Source organism: Acartia tonsa, chromosome 4, assembly GCF_053477335.1.
Source record: "Acartia tonsa isolate MP-2025a chromosome 4, ASM5347733v1, whole genome shotgun sequence".
Classification (NCBI taxonomy): Eukaryota; Metazoa; Arthropoda; class Copepoda; order Calanoida; family Acartiidae; genus Acartia; species Acartia tonsa.
The window spans coordinates 54732119-54758681 of NC_137263.1; the positions used below are offsets into that span (position 1 = coordinate 54732119).

Sequence of the window (26563 nt, forward strand, 5' to 3'; positions counted from 1 at the left end):
TAGATATTTAGGCAGAAACTATAACACACCCATGCAAATCATATTAGATTATCTGTATTATATTATTTTATTATAGTAACCAGCTTCTCACCTAATGCTCAATATTTTTTATTTCTTGGTTTTTAAAACTCACTTAGATCTATCCAGTGTGATCTAAAGCGATAAGACAATAGGCGATGAATTAATGTACATCCCAAATGATGATACCCAAAATTACCCTTTCTGTAAATTACAATTGGTGGTTGAAACCTTTAGACACTCAACCTAATTAAACAACCAATCAAATTCAATAGAAGTCCCTAAAGTTTTTAAGCCAACGAATAAGGAAACGTTATTATAAAACTATTATAGACAGCTATCAGCGGATATTAATATGCAAAATTATAATATTAATACGATGCTATATATGATTTTTCAGAATGGCTAAGAACAGGTTATAATCCTGCGAATATTAATCAGTTTCAAAGCAAAACTGAGAAAAAAAATCCTGATGTTTATCCACTTAATTTTTATTGTTTTATTTCTAAATCTTATAATAAAAACATTTAGACGTTTGAAGGTCAATTTAATTGTAGTTATAGTGTGAAGAAAGAAGGAGGTGTAACAAAAACTTATCCTGGATAAAAACTTGTTTACAATTTCTGCTTCGTAGTGAATCTCGGCTGAGGACGAAAATAAAAACTTGGACACGCTATTTTTGCACCTTTTTATCAAACTATTTTTCCAACTCTTCAACATGGACTATATTAATGGATATAGGATATACGTGGATATGTTGACAGGGTCAATTTAGGTTACTACTATGGGCATAATTTATTGGTCAGTTCGTTCATCCAAAAAAAGATGGGGTAGAGGTGGTTAATTTTAGCCAGCTTCGATTGTCACTTTATCAGAGTATATAAAAATCTGGTGCATCATCCAAGTAATAATAAATCTATTGTTATATATTTGGTTGCCAAAAATGTAACAGTTTATGAAGTAAAAACTTAGATCAGTGGTATTATAGTTAGTTTTTAAACACACACCAAAAGAATAATAAAATGTTTGGAAATATTTTTTTAGATTTTCTGGGTTTTTTTTTGGAAATATCTTATTTGTTTCTTTGATTCGTTTTGTTTTTATTATTAAACAAATAAATTCAATTTAATAGGTGTACATAAATTCAAAGTGGTTTACCTACATCCAATGGTAAATTTAACATATATTGTAGAAGAAGTATCTTATATTATGTATGCTGGTATGATAAAATAGGTATAACTATATTTAGAATGGTTTAGCTGCATCTAAAGTTGAATGGCTAATTTACTGGGCTTAACCTTTATTTAAATAGCTCAGAGCCACATATACTGTAGTATTAATTATATAATGTTAAGTATACAGGTATCATTTAGGAAGTATATCTATTTTCAAAGTGGTTTACATACATCCAATGGGTTTACCTATGTTTACTGGCTTTAAACTATATTTAAATTCCATATAAATTGCAATAGTTAACTATATCCAAAGGGGGATTTCTATGTTTACCTATTTTTTCAAAGTATATTCCACATACTATAATTATCTTCAAAAATATTTATTTGTCTTTCTAAACCCTCTAAACCAATTTATCCCTTTTTAAAGCAAAAACCAACATTTATGATAAAAGATGAGAGTGTTCTTTATTCTTATTCTATAAATACTGTTGAGCTTTTCCAGATTGGATTGTTTTGACTGCTAGATATTTTTACAAACAGGGTTACCAGAACTTGTTTATGTTGCAAAAAATATATTAATTTGTAGTGGTCAAACCTGTGTTCCTGGTCTATATATTTACTTATTACTAATTGTTTATTATACTGTGGCAACCCTGTGTTCCTGGTCTATATATTTACTTATTACTAATTGTTTATTATACTGTGGCAACCCTGTGTTCCTGGTCTATATATTTACCAATTACTAAATGTTTATTATACTGTGGCAACCCTGTGTTCCTTGTCTATATATTTACTAACTAGCGGCTTCGCCCCTAGCCTCTAGGGGCTGTGCCCCTAGAGGTGATAAAAAAATTAAGGTGAAATTCGTTAAAGGACCAAGGAAATCTTCAGCAAAAAAATTTTTAAAAATAGGGGGGGGAGGATTTTTTTGATTTTTGGGGGTTGGGGGTGTCCCACCCCCCAAGAAAATAGCTTAAAACCACCACAGGACCAATAAATATATACCCTGAAGAGTAGAATCCAATCGGTTCAGTGGTTACCGAGATCTTACGGGACAGACAGACGGACAGACAGACATCGTTCTACTTTGTATTATAGATTACTAATTGTTTATTATACTGTGGCAACCCTGTGTTCCTGGTCTATATATTTACTTATTAGTAATTGTTTAATATATTGTGGCAACCCTGTGTTCCTGGACTATATATTTACTTATTACTAATTGTTTATTATACTGTGGCAACCCTGTTTTCCTGGTCTATATATTTACACATTACTAATTGTTTGTCAACATTAATTTGTTTCTTTGCATAAACATATATATTATATACATGGTGCTCTTTCACATACGCATAAAATCATATCTGCGTTGCATATTTACAAGAAAATACATAATACCCAATTAAAAGTTTTTTAACATCGTTATACTTAATTTTTATGTACAGAAGGTATAATTTTGTTAATAATTATTGGAGATGTAATTACACATGATTTATTAATAAAGGAAAACTTTCACAGATAAATGGAGACACACAGAAAACTGTCCCGAATTTGTATTATTTTGAGGAACAAGACTCCAGTGACGTCATATTTTTCTTTCCCGAAAAGGGAAGGGGGGAAGAAAAACTCTTCAAAAGAGATGGGGAAAACCATCTCTTTTTTCTTCCCCCTTCCCTTTTTTTTCTTTCCCCCTTCCCTTTTTCGGGAAAGAAAAATATGACGTAACTGGAGTCTTGTTCCTCAAAATTAATACAAATTCGGGACAGTTTTCTGTGTGTCATAAATGGATATAGAATATACGTGGATATATTGACAGGACAAAATTTGTCGTCAATTTAGGTTCCTAAAATAGACCTCATTTATTGGTCAGTTCGTTCATCCAGTAGGAGGGGATTGTAAGGGGCAAAGGGGGTTATTTTAGCCACCTGATATCATCACTTTATTCGAGTACATGAAAATCTTTGTGCAACATCCAAATAACAACATATCGATTTAAAGATATTAGCTCAAACCATCAATAATGTTTCTATCCTTTTTTTTATGCCTTTCTATCAAATAGGTATGATTTTTCTGACATTTAGGTTAGGTTTAGTAATACCTAACTTTGAGACTAAGTTTGATATTAGTGATCAACTTTTCAAGGGACATACAAAAAAGGCATAAAATAAAAGCTGTTAAAAAGCTGCTTTAAATAAGTCGGACTGCAAAGGATGTTATATTCTCAATTATGCCCCATAATGATAGAATAGTTGACAAAAAAATCCAAGGTCTAGTTTAAATAGCAGCTGAGTCATCAAATCATCCCATAGCCTTACAGACATACTGACGGATGGAGAGACAAAGTTAATTACAGAGTAGCTTTGCTATTATTTACCTTTCATTGCCCAAAATAAAACTAAGCAGGCCCGGAAAATACTAGTTTGCAAGATATTCAACTATCGAAAGAAAAAAAAATAACACTTTCTTGGAACATCTGACAGAATTGCATTTAAGCCAAGTTCCCCTAGCTTACATCATGCAGGGCTCGGCAGCCGCGTACCAGCCGACTGTAAGCCTCAGGTAACTAACTTTTTATAATTTTTGAACCCAGCTGGAAGTCTAAACCTGAACTAAATTTGGCAATCCCTCTTTCCCCCAAAAAAATTCAGAAAATCCAAACGGTTTTAAATTTGAGGCGTTGTGAGGCTTCCGCGCGGCTGCCGAGTCCTGAAATCTTGGTTTACAAATCACAAAGTAAGTTGTCATTCCAATTCATGGTCGTCAACTTATGCATAAATACTGCTCAAAACAGAAAAAAATATTTCTTATTCAAAAAGGAAAATCTATTAATCGCATCGTATTATAGACAGCTTACCGAGGATAAATAAAAATTAAGTTCGAGACTAACAAAACTGTTATTAATTTTATGCTTTTTATTTTAATGTTTGTAGAAAATTGTGTGTGATACGATGCAATACATGATTTTTTAATAAGACTGACAACCGGTTCTAATCCTTCGAATATCAATCGGTTTCGAAGCCATACTGGAAATAATTTTTATGTTCCTAGTACTGTTAATTTCTTTATGTGGAATAGACAAAAACATAACCTAGGGTTTTACAGATTTAAATTAATTACGATCTTACACATACATTGTACTGTACATACAGTCTACTACTTTAGTATACAAATTAATATATTATTATTTGGGTGTTACACCAGATTTTCATGTTCTTGCAGCTGGCTAAAATAACATGATATCCCCAATCCACTCCATTTACCACATCCCCGGCCTTCCCTTCTACTGGATGAACTAACTGACCAATAGATAAGGTCTACTGTATTAATATCCACGTATATCTTAAATCCATTAGTCTACAGGATTAAAAATCAATTCCTTTGACTTTAAAGAAACATTTGGTTAAATATAATTAAAGTTGATATCTTATGTGTAAGCTAGGGCCATTTAATCCAAAAGTTTTGAAGAGTTTAGTACAGGGATCTAAAGGGATAAGACAATAGACAATAAATTGATTAAAATCTCCAAGGATGATTAAAATTAAATTGAGATTAGTGGTTGAAACGTTTAGACACTGAAACCAATCAGAGTCTATTTAAGGTCCCCAAAGTTGTTAAGAAAACAGTTTTATAAAAGTTTGGGGACTTATATTTGATAGACGACCCCCAATTTCCTCTCCCTCCCTGGGAGTTAGTTCCTCTCTGAGTTAGAAAGTTTATACTAAATAGTGTGAATAATATTGTAACAAAGTTAGTTGGGTCTCTCTCCTCTCTTAAGAGGATGTATGTCTTCAAAACATTGTTTGTCTTTCACACACCAAACTTAAAAGTGTTTTTCAAAAAGTTTTGCCACGCTAATTTTCTAATTTTGTCAATGTTTGAGTTTATTAGTAATCGAACATGGATGACAATATCCATAAAAGCGAAGCTCTAAAATCAGGAGAAAGGACAAACGAGCAAAAACTCTTATGTAGTGTCAGAACTTATTAGGCAGAACATTAAATTATAAGTCTAAACAGAACTGTACATAAATTTGTTGCAAAAAGTTTTTCAAAATCAGCATGTTTTAAATAAACGTACGGACTTTCTGGTAACAATTATAGAGTTACTATGCTTTCTAAATCATACCTTATTGGTACAGTAATCATCATAACAAATTTTGAATCGATAGGACAATTGTAACATGCCAAAATTAACTAAAAAAGTTCACAGTGACAATATATTTTTACACTATTTTTACAATTTTGTTTGTGCTTAAGAAATGATAAAGTTTAACAAGTATGTTTAGAATCACCCACTTAACAGGAATTTGAAGGCTAGACAATGGCTAATAAATTGATGTACATCCCCAATGATGATACACAAAACTACCCCTTTTGTAAATTACAATGAGTTGTTGAAACGTTTTGTCTCTCAATGAACCAACTAATCAAAATTCAATAAAAGTCGCAAGGATTGTTAAGCCAACGAATAAGAAAACGATATTATAAAACTTTGGGGACTAGTGTAATAAACAGCCAAATATTCACTCCCTCCCTACCCACTTGACCTGTTGAGTTGCACTATTTTTATGGCACATTTCAAAAATTGCATATTTACATATTCCTTACAAATTTAATATTTGCACGATAGAGAAGCGTAGATACTCCTTAACCAAAGTATTCCGTACGTAAGTCCGTAAAGACCTACAAATACATCAATATAAATCAGGGTGGAGGGGGGGGGGGGTTATTGGGCTGTTTATTGCACTGGCCCCCAAAGTTTCATGTCTTATCCCTTTAGATCTCTAGTATGTTGTAGTGTAGTGGATCATTATTCAACCATAGTGTAATTCATTTCATGTCTTACCCCTTTAGATCCCTGGTGTGTTGTAGTGTAGTGGATCATTATTCAACCATAGTGTAATTCATTTCATGTCTTATCCCTTTAGATCTCTGGTGTGTTGTAGTGTAGTGGATCATTATTCAACCATAGTGTAATCCATTTCATGTCTTATCCCTTTAGATCTCTGGTGTGTTGTAGTGTAGTGGATCATTATTCAACCATAGTGTAATCCATTTCATGTCTTATCCCTTTAGATCTCTGGTGTGTTGTAGCGTAGTGGATCATTATTCAACCATAGTGTAATCCATTTCATGTCTTATCCCTTTAGATCTCTGGTGTGTTGTAGTGTAGTGGATCATTATTCAACCATAGTGTAATTCATTTCATGTCTTATCCCTTTAGATCTCTGGTGTGTTGTAGTGTAGTGGATCATTATTCAACCATAGTGTAATCCATTTCATGTCTTATCCCTTTAGATCTCTGGTGTGTTGTAGTGTAGTGGATCATTATTCAACCATAGTGTAATCCATTTCATGTCTTATCCCTTTAGATCTCTGGTGTGTTGTAGCGTAGTGGATCATTATTCAACCATAGTGTAATCCATTTCATGTCTTATCCCTTTAGATCTCTGGTGTGTTGTAGTGTAGTGGATCATTATTCAACCATAGTGTAATCCATTTCATGTCTTATCCCTTTAGATCTCTGCTGGTGTATACTGTAGTGGATCATTATTCAACCATAGTGTAATCCATTTCATGTCTTATCCCTTTAGATCTCTGGTGTGTTGTAGTGTAGTGGATCATTATTCAACCATAGTGTTATTCATTTCATGTCTTATCTTTTAGATCTCTGGTGTGTTGTAGTGTAGTGGATCATTATTCAACTTATTATGACAATAGATGTATAACATATGTGGATATTATGACAGGGGAAGAGTTATTGCTACATATGAATGAAGTTTAGAGTTCCAGCTGATTTTTAAAATTGTAAAAGGATGATTTCACTGAGGCTTACAGGCGGCTGACGTACAGATACCAAGATAGACACATATTATTTTTCTTACTATCTTATTTATTGCTAGCGGATACGCCCCCTAGAAGCCTCTAGGGGCACTTAAGATTGGAGGGGGGGAAAAGTCGACATCATTTATTTTAAATTTGAGTTTCAAAAGAGTAAAAAATAATATTTGGTGGGAGGGGGGTGGTGTCACCCTCCCCAAAAATAGTTTAAAACCTTCCCAGAATTTCTAAGAAGCTTCACTGTAAAGGAAAACAGTATAGGTTCAGCGGTTAGCGAGATCCTTCGGGACAGACAAAAAACGCTTACTACTTTATATAATAGGATTTGCTGCCACCCCCTGGCAACACCACTGCAACCAACAAGCAGAGGAATTATTAAAACATTTGCAGAAATGACACGAGCATACAGCTGTTCATGTGCTAGGGATCAATGTTAACACCAGCATCAAAAATAAAATGGCATATTTTGCACAAAATCTGAAAGTGTAAGCCACAGTCAGCTTCAGCAAATTATAGGTTTATTAGTGTACCTCTATGTCATTTATAGGCTAAGAGGTTGTTTTTGGTGGGAGGGGGGGGGGGGGAGTCGAACTGGCGCAAACTAATTGTTTTTGTCGTGTAAAGAGTCAAAATTTTACCTTAAAAAAATGGGGCCAGATTAACCTCCCTTCCCCCTTGGTCGTCTTTGGGATATTTTTTGTAGTTTTAGTTATGTTAAAAATTGTGAAATTAATTAGGTATTACAAAATAAAGAAAATATTATGGCAATTATTAAATTCCAGCTTTAAATAAGTTAATTTTTACTTTTGTGCACCAAAGAACATTTTAATAAATCATTTTTTGGGGGGGTTAGAAAAAAATAAAAAACGTATTCTAAGCAGCTTCCCGCGGACTTTAAAATGAAAAATGAAGTCCTAGGCTAACAACACTAATACTAATTTCATGATTCTTATTTTGATATTCGTGGGAAAATTTTTTTTGAATACATCTGAGAACTGAATCTAATCCATCGTATATTAATCGGTTTTGAATAAATACTTGAAAACCTATTTATATCTGAAGACAACTGTGATGGCATGCATATTTGATATATGTATACACTTCACACAACATAATATGATTTGTAATATTTCCCTTGTTGTGTCAATATATTTACCTCACTTTTTATTTGATTTTATACAGTTAGGGAGTTGAATCCATTTTTATAGAAGCAGAAATATAATCTATGATTATGGTTTGGACCCTCTAAAACTGTAATCTACCTTTCCACTTTCCCCTCTCTTGGTGAAGATATCTTCAACGCCGATAAGATTTTTGAAATGTAAGATTCTACTTTCCCTTCTCTTGGTGAAGATATCTTCAACGCCGATACGATTTTTGAAATGTAAGATTCCACTTTCCCCTCTCTTGGTGAAGATATCTTCAACGCCGATACGATTTTTTAAATTTAAGATTCCACTTTTGCCTCTCTTGGTGAAGATATCTTCAACAAGAGAGACAAAAGTGGAATCTTATATTTCAAAAATCGTATCGGCGTTGAAAATATCTTCACCAAGAGAGGGGAAAGTGGAAGGGTAGATTACAGTTTTAGAGGGTCCAAACCATAATCATAGATTATATTTCTGCTTCTATAAAAATGGATTCAACTCCCTAACTGTATTTATATTCAAAAGGTGCTGGTAAAATATAAAATTCAAAATATAAACATTTTAAACAATTTGACTTTTAAACCTTTTAAAAAAGTAATCAAGCTAGTTCTCTTTAAATTCATGATTTCACACAATACAAAGGGTACCATTTTGTGGCTTTTAGGCACATTAAAAAATATCAAAGAATTTTTAAAAAGAACACACATACATTAATTCATCTGATTTTTTAAATACTGATTCCTAGGACAACATCGTACAATGTTATAAGTAAAACATCTCCATAATCATGTCCAAAAAGGTAAGTATGCCCTAAAACCGTATTCCATATTTTACAGTTCACCTACAAATTTACTTACAATTCTGACACTCTACAGTGTTAATGTTTGTTTGTCCTACCGTTTCAGAGCTTCGCTTTTATGGATGTTAAAACAAGGAAGAAAACCTCCATTAGTAGGGAAGCACAAAAATTATGGATGGATATCCGACGAAAATTAACTATGTTGCAGTTTCATAAAAAAAAACATTAAACCAAAAAATCACGAAACCTAGTAAGATTTATAACTTGAAAATCTAAGAATCGATCTAGCACCTAAACAAATAAGCAAATCTTAATGAAACTTTGTGGGGATATGTAAATTGTTAACTTATATAATCCCTGAAAATTTCAGCCATCTGTCTTGAATATGAGTAAAGCAAATCATGAAAACTTCAAAATCTAAGTCAAACTAGCACCCCAACAAATAAGCAAATCTTGATAAAACTTAATAAAAGTATGCAGAATATGAAAGTATTTAATCCCTGAAAATTTCAGCCATCTATCTTGAATGGGAGTTGAGAAAATCATGAAAACTTAAAAATGTAGGATTCGATCTAGCACCTCAACCAATTGATGAATCATAATTAAACTTGGTGAAAATATGAAGAATGTTTACAAAATTAATCCCTAATAATTTCAGCTCTCTATCTTTTATAAGAGCCGAGAAAATCACGTTTCCCCCTTTCTGTCTCAGACGGACAGACGGACGGAAATTTCGAATTATAGAGTAGCTTCGCTACTAAAAAAAACTAATTACTTTACCTTAACATCCTTGGTAAGATCAGGTTTAGCCAGAGGTTCTCGTAATTCTCTTTCTTCCTCCTGGCAAATCAATAATATATCTTTTATTTGCTTTTCAAAGAATTAAAAAAGAATTTCATCCCCCAATTATGGTATACAAAACAAACCCTCTGCATGTTAAAATTATTGGTTGAAACGATTGAACACTCAACTTAATGAACCAACTAATCAAAATTTAAGACAACAAATTAATTGATATTATAAAATGTTATTATAAAACTTCAGGGCCTAGTGTAATAAATAGCCCAATGTCCCATTGTCCCCTCCCTCCCTCCTTGATAAAACACTGCAAACGACAATAGGATAGTTGTGTACATCAGTAGCGCAGCAACGAGAAGTTTTAAATGACAATTAAGGTATAGCAAAGCTTTATGGAAATGAATAAGTTATAAAGTTACTAGCGGCGTCGCCCCTAGCCTCTAGGGGATTTGCCCCAAGAGGTGATAAAAAAAATTAAGGCAAAATTCGTAAAAGGACCAGGGAAATCTTCAGCAAAAAAAGGACCAAGGAAATGTTCTGCAAAAAAAATGGTGTGGAAATTTTTGTTTTTTTGGGGGGTTGGGGGTGTCCCATCCCCAAGAAAATAGCCTAAAACCACCAAGGGACCAGTAGGTATATTCCCTGAAGAGTAGAATCCGATCAGTTCAGTGGTTACCGAGATCTTAAGCTTCAGACGGACGGACAGACAGACATCAAGCTACTTTGTATTATAGATTGGTATAAAAGTTAGACATCCTAGTTGTTTTTATCAAAAGTCTCTAAGTTTTTAAGGCAACGAATGACATAACGTGTTGATAAAACTTTGGTACAATTATACTTATCAGTCCAACGTCATCTAGCTACCTTTCTTCCTTATCCTAAGTAGTAAACTTCAAATAAAAAAAAATAAAAAAATATCAAAAGTCTATGAATTTTATTTAAAAAGAAATTGTGTAAAGCCAAATGTGATCAAAACTAAATGAATAAAAATATATATGTTTAAATATTTATTTCCACTTCTATAATATATCTCGAGTTAAACAATAAAAGGCAAACAAACAGTTATGGGAGTGGGGGTGGTCACCCGCCGTGTCCGATTGTAGAACAACTTGAATTTCCAGCAAGCCTTGCTTTTATTCTATTTGATGTATTATGATAAATAAGAGGGGGGAAACCAAAGAAAATTAAACATAGAACATCATAAATCAAACTATATAAATGTTTTTTTTCAAAATAATGTTTTGCATTAAAATTTTGGACCTAGTGCAGTTAACGGTAAAATGTTCCTGGTAACGATTATCTTTATAAATATATGAACTTTAAAGGCTGCCAGCTGCCAAACGGCTAAAAGTACATTGCATGCCCGCACACTATGTTCAGCGGCATAAGAAGGCCTATAAATAATCTGGAATAGCCAAAATGATGCACAGGGAAAGCTTCACTGATGAAAAAACGCTTAAAAAGTCTTTTTTTGTGCATTTGTGTAAAAAGCCTTTTTAAGTTCATAGATTTTTGGAGATAATCGTTACCAGGAACATTTCAACGGGAACTGAACTTGATCCAAAATTTTTGTTCAAAAGAGCTTTACATTGAAAAAAGGAAAAATACTTACAAATATATCTTTTGCTGTCTTTAAAATATAAAACTTGTATATTAAACATTCTTTTTCAACCAACAAGCATTACCAAATGTACATTTTTATATAACAGACTTTTGCCTTTAAAATTTTTTTAATGATAATGCCTTTTTGAAAAAATGGTTTGATGTTGTAATTGTATGTTTAATCTATGGTTCTGAATGACAAAGCAAATACTTTTGAATTGGAATTTAAAGTAAATTAAATCTCCAGAGCTGAATCTTTAAATAACAGCGATGCAACTGCCGATGCCTCTAGTTAGCTGATTTTGAAAGCGGCTCACTTAATAACGATCTTTAAATCAAAAAGGCAGTGGTGAGCCGGGAAACACTGCCATTTTGATTTAAAGATCCACGTTTATTGACAGTACTAGCAGTGGCAGTGGCATCGACAGTGGCAGCACTTTATGATTGAAAGATCCAGCTCTGGACAACTGTGTAACATTGATGAATGGTAAACACTTAGTAAAACAATTTAGGACGAAAATAAAAAGTGTAATGGTTTTGGTGTAAACCATCAAGATCAATTGAAATGGGTGTTCAATCAAGCCCACTAAAATAATATTGGAATAGCATCCATAAAGATTGCTTTGTTGCTAATATGATAGCTGGACTAAATTCAAATAAGTAATGAAATAGGAATATTCATCGGCTAAAGTAACCAGCGAATACAACCCCCCCCCCCCCCCCAACCCTTATTTTTAAACTAAATCATCGCAGGGCAGTTTTTTTACTTTATGCCTAACCCTGAATGACCTATACTTGAGGTGAAATAACTCAAACAAACCTAACCTGACCTAAAGTAAAACACAATCAAACGAAAAACTACCACCATATTTAATTTTTGGGAGGACCTTAAATCATTAATTGTTATGATACCCTTTTTTTTGAGTTAAAAAAAAGTAATTCTTCTATTAGTAAAGGTTAGGCTAACCAAGGGTTGGGAGAACCCCGTAAGGTTAGAAGACCTCTTGCTTGGTCAACAAAGGTATAACTAGGATTTAGGATAACCTAACATAGTATATACTTAGAAATACCAATGTTTGAAAAAATGAAAAAAATTGCGAATGTGCTTGAATGCCAGAGAAATATGTATACAGATGTTTGCACAAATCATTTATTGGAAATCTTTCTCTTACTTACTATTTTCAATCATTCTACAAATCTATAATACAAAGTAGAACGATGTCTGTCTGTCATTCTGTCCGTCTGTCTGTCTGTCTGTCCCTTAAGATCTCGGAAACCACTAAACCGATCGGATTCTACTTTTCAGGGTATATACCTATTGGTCCTGTGGTGGTTTTAAGCTATTTTCTTGGGGGGTGGGACACCCCCAACCCCCCAAAAACAAAAAATTCCCCCCTCCCATTTTTTTTTTCTTTTTTTTTTTAAAGATTTCCTTGGTCCTTTAACGAATTTCGCCTTAATTTTTTTATCACCTCTTGGGGCAAAGCCCCTAGAGGCTAGGGGCGAAGCCGCTAGTATATATATAAAAGGACATTTTTTTCTTTATTTCAACAATACTATTAAATAGCAGATATGCCTCTAGAGGCACTTCCAAGAGGAAAATTGGAAGATTAACTCCCAAATTTTAGTCAAGAAGAAAAATTCTTATGTGATGTAGAAGGTCATTAAAAAAACTATCTAAAACCTAAATGAAGCTTCACAGCACTGTAAAGAAGAGTCATTTTGGTCCAACAGTTAGCGAAATCTTTCCCTACAAACACATAGTCAGACAGACAAATATAAATTTTATGATTATTATTCTAATATTCATGGGAAAATGTGTTTGTAATACGATGCTAAACATTATTTTTAGTTCTAATCCAGTGGATATCAATCGGTTTCGAAGCCATACTGGAAATTAAGTTTAAGTATCCTATATAATATTTCACTTTTGATACAACTGAAGACAAATGATATGTTTAATCTGTCCACTCCTGTGCACGTCTCTGTCCACTCCTGTGCACGTCTCTGTCCACTCCTGTGCACGTCTATGTCCACTCCTGTGCACGTCTCTGTCCACTCCTGTGCACGTCTCTGTCCACTCCTGTGCACGTCTCTGTCCACTCCTGTGCACGTCTCTGTCCACTCCTGTGCACGTCTCTGTCCACTCCTGTGCACGTCTCTGTCCACTCCTGTGCACGTCTCTGTCCACTCCTGTGCACGTCTCTGTCCACTCCTGTGCACGTCTCTGGTATCTTGTTTTTGTAGAACCCTCTCTTGAGGGCGGATTAATGATTGTAATTTGATTTAGATTATCCACAGATGGACAAAACATTGATGCAAATAACAGTTGAGAGGATCAAAATATTTCTCCTCTCTTGAATAAGAGCGACATTTTTTCGTAATATTTTGTAAATTTGGGTTCTAGTTTCCGATCAAATACTTTTATTATGTCAAACTGTTCTTAATTATGGATTTAATTATACTATGAGTTTGACAAAAATTAAGTGCAGTTTGACTTAATAAGCGTATTTGACTTGAAGCTTGCACTCAATTTTACAGAATATTGAGAAAAAATTACAATTTATTTAAGACTAGAATATTTTTAGGAAATTAAATAAAGAATAGTTTGTGGCTTTGATGCATAGAACCTTCTTTCATTCATAGGGTTTAAAACTTTGGGTATTTTTAACGTAACTTAGATAAGTTGACCCAAACTAGCAGTGTCCAAATTTTCCCACCATTCATTTCTAATCCAGAGTAGTGGTCATTGTGTTCACCATAACATGGTGTGTAAATCAATTTATTGTTCATTGTCTTATAACTTGAGACCAGAGAGTCAGGGAGAGAGGGGTCAATGGGCTGATTATTACACTAGTCCGAAAAGTAATAATAACGTTTTCTTATTCGTTGGCTTCACAATTTGGGGACTTAATTGAATTTTGGTTGATTGGCTATTTAAGTTGAGTGTTCAAACTTTTTAACCACTAATTTTGATTTACATAAAGGGTAATTCTGAGTAACATAATTGGGGATGTACATCACTTTATCGGCCATTACCTTATCCCTTAAAATCCCTGCCATAGAGTGACTTAATAAATAAAATATTTTTCTGAGTCCTCTACTGTTCCAACAGAAAATCTCATTTATCTCTATCAAAAATTGATATTTTCACCATTAAGTAACCTTTTTATTGGTTTAACCTAGAAATAAAGATTATGAACATTAAGTTTTTTTTACTAGCTTTAGAAAAGGATTATTAGAAAAGAAAATTCTGTAAATTCTATTTTATAAAGTAGTAAGGTTTTTTTTGTTTGAAGCTTAATATTTCAATAACTTCTGAACTGATTGAGTTCTTTTTTTATTGTTCTGTTATGGTTTTAGGCCTGTTTTGTGCTATTTTTTTACCATAGTGGCTCAACCACAAGTATTAGCGCAACAATAACAAGATATGAAAAATGAAAAATGTGTATTCTATTATGAGATTAATAAAAAAAAATAGAATAACAACATCCATAAGAAGTGCAGAAAATTTGAATATTGGAGAGAGAGAGAGAGAGAGAGAGAGAGAGAGAGAGAGAGAGAGAAAGAAAGAGAGAGAGAGAGAGATAGAAAAAAAGAGAGAGAAAGTATGAAGATACGTTAAGTATTTTTTTTCTCTTCTGATTGTAATTATGAAATTGTAATGTTGATTTATTATCCAAGATAACATAACTGCAAGTTCTATGTGTTATATATCATTTTATAGCATTATCCTTCCCAGTGGAGCATTTAATTCACCCCCACCCTACTCCCAGGGGTTTGGATGGTCTGTAATTAACACAATTGATTTTCTTTGATTAGGTTAGTTTTAATAAGCTACGGGAAGCCTCACAAGGTCCTAACCCACTGGGGTTAGGCATTAAAAAAGGTATTATCGACCCAATAACACAACAAAATCCGAGGGGCTAGGGGGGGGAGGGGGCTAAATGTTCCACAATGTTAAACCAGCCAGTTTTACCTAAGTAATTAATTCTTTTTACAATTAATGGGCAGAATTATGTAATGAGGCACGTTTAATGACCCACAAATATTAAAACTAGGATCAAGGTGGAAATATGCAGGAAGCATTATCTTGATTATGTGTTAAAAAAAGATAAAAATATCCGCGCTAAAAATGTAAACCCACATATTGGAGCAAATTATTCGCGCATTATGTGCATTATGTCTTCAGAAATAGATGTTCATTCAGCGGTTTGACTGCTGCCAGGCAATAAAGTTGTTATTAAAAAAGATCATCGACCATAGTCCAAAAGGTTTTTGTTGTATATTCGACGTGATCCATAACCTTTTTATTTGTAATAAAAAGCTTTTAAAAGATTATCATTATTTTCGTCTTAATGTGTTAATGTATTACATAAATAAAGGTTAATTTTATAATAAATCTTAACAGAACAGTAACATATAATGCAGTAAAAATAGAAAAATTTTATAATAGGGACTTATGTTGTTTGATTTTTTAAAATCCTAAGGTAATCTAGGACATATTTTTTACGATCTTTCCAACATTGTGTCATAAGTAAATGAATTTAGAAATACAATAATAATAAAGCAGCTACAATACAATGCAAGTTTTGATACCTTTGCCGATTGGGAACAAATAAGAAAGGTAAAAAATACAAATACTAATAAATTATAACTACTTTGATATTTATTGATTATCCTTTTTTGTATTTTTAAACTTCAGTTACGGTTAGCTCTTTTCGTTAATTTAGGCATGTTATCATTGTCCTATCAATTCAAAACTTTGGGCGATGATTCCTATAACAATCAGATACGATTTAAGAAACGGAGAAACTCTATAATCGTTACCAGAAAGTCCGTACGCCCATTTAAATGTGCTGATGTTTTACTTTTTTTACAAAAAAAATGTCCTATTCTTCAGATTTTTATAATATTGATTCCTAGGACAACAAGGTACACTATTATAAGCAAGACATCTCTTTAATTAAATCGTGAAAACGAAAGTATTTCCTTTTACTATAACCTGTACAATTGTATTTAGACTTAAACTTAATGTTCTACTTTTCAGTACTGACACTCTACAATAGTTATTGTTCGTTTGTCCATCCTTCTGATTTTAGAGCTTTGCTTTTATGGATGTTGTCATCCTTAATGTGCTGCACAGTAACCTATTGGAAAGAAAATTAATCTGAAGATATAATGTGAGCATATTAAAAATGGAAAATGCATAAAATATTGTGTAAAAATATTAGATTTTGCAAGTCAAGGCTCCAAGATTGGCGCTGAAACAACTAGATTAAAAACTTGAAATATTTGTCTTTTCATATGTTGTTCATGCTTTCAAAAATAAATCATTTCAATAAATACCTTAAAAATTAAATCAAGGTCATAATTATTAATTGGAATGCGCAAAGCGACTCGAAAATTTTAACTCCGTAAATCATTGAAGTTAAGAAGCTTTTATCTCTATGATTAGATAGGTATAAGTGGTTTTCTTTTAGAGATAAAAAGAATTAAACTTCCTGCACCCCCTCCCTTAGTTAAATTAAACCCTTAATAGTTTTGCACCTTCTTAGGCATTTCTACATTTAAATATAATTTAAACTATTATTACAATAGATTTGCAATATCATCATTCCATTCATGGAATCTAAAAACTATTTTAATCTTTTAGATTATTAAATTGCATTATAATTTGACAGAAAAATTATTTTTTAATAAAATTCCCCCTGTAGATCCACTGCAGTTGGAAAATACTTTGATTAATAATACAATAATAATTATTAAATCAATAATATTTACTTCCCAGTTATAACTTAATCTAATACCCTTTTTTAAAACTTATTATTAATGCCAAAACGTTTTTCTTATTTGATTGAGGTCTGTCTTTTTGCACAAGTGTTACAATACAAAGAGAGAGAGGGGGGGACAATGGGCTGGTTATTAAGTTGAGTGGTCAAACGCTTCAACACCTTATTCTAATCTACAGCAGGGGTCATTTTGTGTATTATTATTGGGGATTTACATCAATTTATCGGCCATTGTCTTATCCCTTTAGATCCAAGGTAACAATAGATAAAACTAAAATAAGACCAACTTTTCATTTACACATATACTGAATACTCTATATGTAATGTTTATCTGCCAATCCAAAAGTGTAAGTGCTGGTTAATAAAAAAAAATTCGGATCCACTGCAGTTCACGGTGAAATATTGCTGGTAACAAAAATTGCCAATAATCTATGAATTTTAAAGGCTGCTAGCTGCCAAACGGCTGAACGTACAGATCATGCCCGCACACTGTTTTAAGCAGCATAAGAAGGCCTACAAATAATCTGGAATAGCCATAAATCAATAATGCATAATTATCTCGCAGTGCAGAGAAATGCGCAAAAAAGACCTATTTTACGCGTTTTTTCTTCAGTGAAGCATTCCCTGTGCATCATTGGATCTTGGCTTTTTCAGATTATTTATAGGCCTTCTTATACCGCTTAAAATAGTGTGCGGGTATGATCTGTACGTTCAGCCGTTTGACAGCTAGCAGCCTTTAAAATTCATATATTTTTGGCAATATTCGTTACCAGCAATATTTTACCGTGAACTGCAGTAGATCCAAAAAGTCATAACAAGATGCACTGTGAGATTAGCATCCTTTTTTTGTGTGTAGATTCTCAATAGCATGAGGAATATTTAAGCAAAAGTTAAAAAGTACTTCTATAATTGCAAAGTTTTCATAGACTTATAAGTCTTTATTTTTCTTCCCATTCACATAATTGTCCTTGTTAGTAAGGAGCTAAATAGAACAATGGATATATTATTACTTGGATCTTACACCAGGTTTTCATGTTCTCTGATATATTGAAACTTGCAGCGGGCTAAAATAACGATACCGCCCAATCCACCCCTTATCCCCTACTGGTTGAACTAACTGACCAATAAATGAGTTAGCAATTTAAATTTACGACATTTTTTCCTCTGTCATAATATCCACGTATATTCTATATCCATTAACAGAACTCCCCAATGAAATTATCCAGTGAACAGTGGGGAAATTCAATGGCTTTGATTTAGTTTGGAAATCAATGCTGTTTCTTACTCCATGGGGATTGTTGCACAAAGTAAATAATATAAAAAAGTTTTTTTTTAAATTGGAAGATTTCTCACTTTCACTAGCTTCTGTGCGCCCCTAGCCAAAAAATCGTCCCAGGAATGACTATTTTTATATCTATTTTTAATATTGTTTTATTTTTGAGGAAGTTCTTGGACCATTCTAAAGAATCCCTGTTAAGAATAAGAACAAGATACAGACAAACAAACAACCATGTGCCCCTCTAAATAAGTAGAAAAATAATGGTTAATTACTGCATATCAACAATTAGATTAAATTTTTAAAATTGTTTTATATTTTCCAGTATTAATATCCGGGGGATTAGAACCGGTTCTCATTCATACAAAAAAATATGTCTAGCATAGTGTTAAATCCAGTTTTCTTTAAACATAAAAATGTACACTGGTTTTTAAAATTGTACATTCTATATCCGCTAAAAAGCTGTCTATAATACGATGCGAGAAATAACTATTATATATTTTCTTATATTTACATCGCTTTACTTTTTCAGAAATCCTTTGGCAATTGTAAGGAAGATATAAAAATTTGTATTCAAGTAGTGAAGTCAATTTTCTTTATGCAATTGCATATAAGTGAGAAAAAAGACTTAGATTGAATGTATTACTTGATCATAATTTTGCAACATTTTTTTCTAGCAACTTAATACAGAATCTGTTTTGCATTTCTGGATTTGCATTTAGCATCAAGTGCTTTTAACTTTAATTTTATGACGTGGAAATCCATGTTATGAACAGATTTTTGCACGAAAAAGAATAAAAAGTAAGCAAAGTGTCAAAATGATTATGAATAAAGTAAGACCTTAAGGAAAGTAACTACGATTGTCAAGCAACCAAAATGCTCAGAATGCACCGCTAAATTTTTTACTTTTAATTAGTCCGAGTAGACAAAACTCTTTTTTCAGTATGTTTGTTTACAAAAAAAAGATGATTAACATGGCATATCGTGTTGTTAAGTTGCCAACTATGAAATAATATTTATCACACCATATTTGAGTTAGCTTTCCTCGTATATTAAAATAAAAAATATAAGATTAAAAACAGGTTTGTTATTCCTAAGGGGCTGAAGGATCTGGCTAACAAAACTGTTTGATTTTATGATTTTAAAAAAATATTTATGGAAAACGAACCAATACATGATTTTTCAGATGACTGAGAAAGGTTCCAATCCAGCAGATATTAATGAGTTTTGAAGCCATATTAGAAAATTAGTTTCCCATTTCGTTCGAGTACTTAAAAGATTCACATTATTTATATTCATTTTGTTAATTCTAAAGTGGGAAATAAAAGTTAAATAGTCCCTTCCAATCACTTTTGCACATATAAAGATGCGTAAAAAAACACTAAAACCGGTTTTACGCCGCAGCGGCTGCGTTGTATTTTTGTATGCTGTATATTTCATTCTAGTATGAAATTTTGATTTTAATAAATTGTGAGCAAAAAATGTAAAATTTAGTTTTGCAACTGGAACTTTAGATAAAAGATGTGTGAAAAATATGCAGATCTTATGCACCACACCTCTTATCATGCAAAATAAAAACTTTTTTCAACATTTTCGGCGATGCCTTAATAATTTTAGGACAAATTGTTTTTTTTTCTAAAAAGAGCAAGAATAATAAAATTCGGTGGTTAGAAGACGAAGCCCACTTTGTTCCGAATTTGTATCACTTTTGAAAAGTGCGACTCCAGTTACGTCATATTTTTCTTTCCCGAAAAAGGGAAGGGGGAAAGAAAAAAAAGGGAAGGGGGGGAGAAAAAAAGAGATGAGAGAAAAGAAGGTTTTCCCCATCTCTTTTGAAGAGATTTTCTTCCCCCCTTCCCTTTTTCGGGAAAGAAAAATATGACGTAACTGGAGTCGCACTTTTCAAAAGTGATACAAATTCGGAACAAAATGGGCTTCGTCTTAAAAATGATCAAATTTATGTTTCAATTAAAAACTGTTTTATGAACATTTACTCTGTTAAAAAAATTAACTTCCTGTAAGAAATTAAATGGTCCAATACAAAGCTTCCTAGAAAATTCTAACCGTCTAGGATCTGTTAAGGTTATGCAAAAAACGACAATATCCATTCCAATTAATAAAAAAGGTTAAAAAGAATATTAGATCAGGGATCTAAAGAAACAAGACATTGACCGATAAATTGATGTATGATGATTTACAAAATTATCCTTTCTGTAGATTAGAAATAGCGGTTGAAACGTCTGGACACTCAATTTAATAAACTAACCAAAATTCAATAAAATTCCCCAAACTTGTTGAAAATGTTATCAGAAAACTTAGGGGACTAGTGTAAAAAACAGCCTAAGCCCGCCCCCCCTCCCTCCCTGATATTAAATAATGTATTCTTTGATACTGTTCATGTACCTTAAAAGTCAGAAAATTGTGCATATTTTACAATACTCTCCCATCAAATATAAACAGAGACGGAATTTTAACCATAATCTTCAAGTAAAAAATTCAAATAATATTTTAATAAAATTCCTAGAAAAGTCTAAATCCCATTTTTCAAATCTATGCGCATGAGACTGTGTTTGTCATAATCTGCAAACTTTGGCAAATTTATCAAAATAATAGGCTTCATGCTTGCAAAATTTATCTAAATATACCAAAAAATTTTATTTATTTTGATTTATTCTCATAATAAATAAACACGCGTTAAATGTAAAGGACAATATAAAAGGCAGCACGGGGGCAGGGGCGTCCAAGCTTTTTATTTTGGGGGGGTAAAAATTTTTTAAGGGGGGGGGGTATTTCGATTTGGGGGGGGGGGAAATGGCGCGCGAAGCGCACCGCAAATTTTTTTTACCCCCCAAAAAAATTTTACCCCGGGGGTAAGATTTGCTTGGGGGGGGGGGGGGTAATTACCCCCCCTAAAATTTGTTGGCAGGGGTAAATCTTGTTTACCCCCCCCCCCAGGTAAAATTTTGGGGGGAGGGTAATTTAAATTTTATTAAATATTTAGTATTAAAATGCGCGCGGGGGGGGGGGTTAAAATAAAAAAATCGTTTGGGGGGGGGGGGGGTAATCACCCCTTTACCCCCCCCCCCCCTTGGACGTCTATGCATGGGGGGATAGGCAATCACAAGTGAATTAATCTTCCCTTAGTGAAAAAGTTCAAAATACAAGGAAAAGACAATGGCCAATAAATAGATGTACATCCCCAATGATGATACACAAAATTAATAAAGATTCAATAAAAGTTATCAAGCTAACTATAAAGAAAACATTATTATAAAACTACAGTGTGTTTTTTTATGAGAAGCAATTTTACCCCACTTATAGTTATGAGAATTTAATGGCTTATTTTCTTCGTTTTTTAATGCAATTAATAGAACAACAAAAAAATATTTCAGTTTTTTTTTAAAAAATACAGTAAAATCTAAAAATGAAAACTTAGGTTTCAACATCTAAAAATGGTTTTAGCGCATTTTTCTTAGGCTCAAATATTCAACCTTTTGCAAGAATGGCTGCTAAACACTTCAAAGTTAAGATATAGAGCTAAAAATGTTTACAGATACTATTAAGGACATGTACTAGACCATATCAAAGTTTAAATGTCAAATCTTAACCAGGAAGGGAGTACTGGCCCCCCAAAGTCGACTACAGAAAATACAATTTTTTTCTAGCAAAGGGTAGAAGATTTAGGCATAAGAAAAATGCGCTGATTCCATTTTTAGATGTTGACACCTAAGTTTTGAATTTTAGATTTTACTGTACTTTTAAATAAAAACTGAAATTTTTTTTGTTGTTCTATTAATTGCATTAAAAAACAAAGAAAATAAGCCATTAATTATTAAATTCTGATAACTATAAGTGGGGTAAAATTGCTTTCAAAAAAGTTCTCATAAAAAAAAACACACTGTATAATAAACAGCCCATTATCCCTTAACTTCCAGAGAAAATTCTCATTTGTCTATTTAATTTTGTCAAACTTAATCAAAATGAAATAGCTAAGGATTTAATTTCACCCCTCTACAAAACAACAACTTTGAAACCAAATAACACCCACCGAATTAGAATTGGTTTTCAGGCATACCGAAATGTCATGTATAGCATCGTATTAAAGACAATTTTCCAAGAATAATAATAAAATGGGTTTAATCTTATAATTTTTCATTTTAATACGTGTGGAAAGCTGTCTTCGAGATAAATAATCCTAACCTTGAAATTGTTTTTTTTTCAGACATACAGACGGATGGACAGACATACTTTGTAATACGATATTGAGAAAACAAAGATGACAACATCTATAAGTAGTGAAGTACAAAAAAGAGAAACACTAAAGATATACGGGCAGGAAATTTGAAAAAACGGCCCGACCGCCATGGATGTTTTAAAGTTGATTATCAATAATGATGGGAATATTGACAAGAAGTTTTAGCCTTACATCTAAAATAGCAGCCGAGAAAATCACATTTTTCCCAAAGCGTTACGGACTAACCGAGGGACTGACGGACATACAAAGTGAATTTTAGAGTATCTTTGCTACTAGAAAACTTACACACCCTTTTAGCTGGGCATCTAAGTATGAAAGTAGTTTTGTGTCTATCAGTATCTATATATGAGAAACCTAATAATCTATATTAGGTAGGAGAGGGAGAGAAAGCAGAAATAAGGTATAACCAACAAGGAAATTAAATCGAAAAATGATTTAGGGGGCAAAATAACGCAACGTTTATCAAATTGCATTTTTCACCTGTCGTTCAGGGGCAAATATTTTTATTACGTCATCGAGGAATTATAAAAAAAAATAGCGGCATTTTCTAAATATTGTGCTTTATTTGTTGTATCTTCCCAAGAACAGGTTTTAATGGTGAAATAAGCTTAAATAGTTAATTTGATTGTTGATAATACCTTATTCCTGGAGAGAAAGTGATACATCTATCACAAACTTGAGCTTTTTACTCTCTTTTCTCATATTTATTTACCTATTTAGCGTCTATATGTATCTGTGTCTATATACCCACTTTTTTCAATATTTCTTTTTTTATATTTGTTTGTTTATTTATTTTTGTCTGTTCTTTTTGGGAGTATATGTATATTAAATCATAAAGTAAAGTTTTTTACTTGTTGTGTAACTCAATTGAAGGGCATATTAGTTATTTATCACATCGTATTATAGACAGGTTTCCGCGAATAATAAAATGAAAAGTTATAAGATTGAAACCAGTTTTGTTAGGCCCGATGGCCCGAAGGCCAAGGGTAACAAAACTGGTATTACTTCTATGATTTTTATTTAAATATTTCCGGAAAATTGTCTGTAATTTGATGCTTTACAAGATTTATAAGTATGGCTGAGAGTCGAGACTAATACACTGGATATTAATCAGTTTTAAAGCCATCTGGAAAATATGTATTATTTGACCATCTAGAACTTAATTACCCATGTGTTTAAATAATTTAATAATTTAATGATTTAACAACGCATAATTTATGAAAGTATAAAAAACTTTTTTTACTTTAAAATGAAATTAGATATCTGTTTGCCTACTCTCCTCAGGAACCAGGCAATAGAGGGTAAGGGCGAAGCAAACAGAAGGCAGAAGAAACAATTGCAGCATTGTTGAATGTTAGATAACAAGGATGACAACATCCATAAAAGCGAAGCTCTGAAATGGTAGGACAAACGGACATTAACACTTGTCAATGTATAATGTCAGAACTGAATAATCAGAATGCGAATGTATAAGAGTCAAAGCAAAATTGTAAGTAAATTTGTTGAAAAACTGCTTGATAAAGGATAATGTTTATGGATATACTTACATTTTTAGGACTTTATTATAGAGTTGCTTCGCTTATAATATTGTACTTTGTTGTCCCAGGAATCAGTATACCAAAAATCAGACCAATCGGATAATTAGGTCACATACAAATTTGTTGTTAAAAATGTAAAAAAATCAACATGTTTAAAATGGACGTACGGACATTCTGGTAATGATTATAGAGTTGGTACGCTTTCTAACTCGTACCTAACTATTACAGGAATCACCATGCAAAATTTGAAATCGATAGGACAATTCTAACATGCTTAAATTAACGAAAAAAGCTATTTAAAAAGTAGAAAAATCAACGTGTTTAAAATGGACGTACGGACATTTTGGTAATGATTATAGAGTTGCTACGCTTACTAAATCGTACCTAACTACTAAAGGAATCACCATGCAAAATTTGAAATCGATAGGACAATTCTAACATGTCTAAATTAACGAAAAAAGCTATCCGTGACGGACGGACGGACGGACGTACGGACGGACGGACCGACCCTAAATATAGAAAAGCTTCGCTTTTAAAAACTTTATGAAAAGAATATAATTTATGTTTTCTCTGTGGAAGATAATTCTGTCTCTTTTTAGATTTGTGACTAAATGTTGATTAGAGTGAGTTGTCCATCTCAACTAAGTTTTCAAAAAAATTACTATATTTTTATCGTTACTAAATACTGTTAGAAATCTTGCTATTTCCAGTGATAAAGTAACTGTGTGCGTGTCTGTCTGTCTGTTTGTGTGTGTGTCGAAGGATCACGCTAACCACCGAACCGATATGGTTCACCCTCTCAAGAGAAATAACCTCTAATAAATGCACCCTTCCCCCTTAAAAAATTTTTCAATATATTTTTTCTTTTTAAAACTAAAATAAGAAAAGGGAAAGGTCAAATTAAAGCTCCTCCTCCCAAGTGCTTCTAGAGGCCTGTAGGGGGCGTAGCTGCTAGTCATAATAATGCACGGTAGTAGTTTTTTATATATATATTTTGTAAACAAATTTCATGGAAAAACAGTAATTAAAACAGCAACTAGTAGGGTCTTTTTATGGCATCCAAAAATGTTAAATTTTAAAACAAGTAAGGTAATGGAAAACAACATAAATTAGATGTCATGATGTAAAGAAGTCTAAATTTTATCAAAGTGTCAAAATAAAAAAAGAACATTTTTATATGTTGGCAACCCTGCAGGCCATGCATTAGCATATCAATTACACATAACTGTATCATACAAAACTTTCTCATTCTTTGTCATTGATAAATAATGATTATCTTGTTGAGCAGAAGGGAAGGATTTATCACCATTGGACAGTCAGGAGGTTGAATCCAGTTTTATAGAAGCAGAAATATAATCTATGATTACGGTTTTGACCCTCTAAAAAAGGTAAAGGGTGTTTAAAAAAAAACAATCGCTTTATTCTTTTCAATATAAACCCTACAGTTTTGGTCAAAAACTAACAAAAAATGACCAAAATCATGTCCAAGCAATGACAATGAGATAATACTATTGAATTTTGATTTCTACCCACCTCTCCTGAGCACTACAGCTCGAGTCCTAGCCCTTGTGGAAAAGTTTTCTCTACGTGGAGAGTGCATATTTTATTACACATTAAGACAGTTTTGTCTTTTTAAAAAAAAGAAAAAACTGTCTTAAGTACTTAAAATCTTGTAGATAGACCCCATAATGTTTAGAATTTTTGATGAGGCATGTCAATATCTTTCTATAGGCACCTTAATCAGGTTTCTAACACTATCTTAGCCATTTTGGCATTAAAAAGAAAGATCACACATCAAGAACTGGAGAGACCCGTCATGTCTAAATCTTTGATGGGTTCGTCTTTTTAATGCCAAATTGGCTAGGATTGAGTTAGAAACCTGGTTAAGATGTCTATAGAAAGGTCTTTACATGCTCCATCCAAAATGCTAAACATTATGGGGTCTATCTACAAGATTTTAAGTACTCAAAACGATTTGTTGATTTTTAATCTCCATGTAAGGAAAAATTCTACACAAGGGCTAGGACTCGAGCTGTAGTGCTCAGGAGAGGTGAGTAGAAATCAAAATTCAATATTGCTTTCTCATTGTCATTGCTTGAACATGATTTGTGTCATTTTTTGTTAGTTTTTGACTAAAACTGTAGGGTTTATATTGAAAAGAGTGAAGCGATTGGTTTTTTTAAACACCCTTTAGTATGTTTCCTTTATCCCCTATCTTTGTAATAATATCATCAAGGCCGATATGGTTTTTGTAATGTACCAATGCAATGGTTGTTTACTCTTTTAACATCGACATTTCAATTGAAGTTATACATACTATTT

At 32.5% G+C, this 26563-nt stretch overlaps 1 protein-coding gene across 1 annotated transcript in view; it reads right to left on the reverse strand.

Moving 5' to 3' along the window:
* The window catches only part of LOC145317810 (uncharacterized), a 177948-nt gene that overhangs the window by 112716 nt on the left and 38669 nt on the right, over positions 1-26563 (reverse strand). The window contains exon 2 of the mRNA XM_080159078.1: positions 9761-9820. Within this exon, the coding sequence (XP_080015204.1) occupies positions 9761-9820 (60 nt within the window). The remainder of the gene's footprint in view (positions 1-9760; positions 9821-26563) is intronic.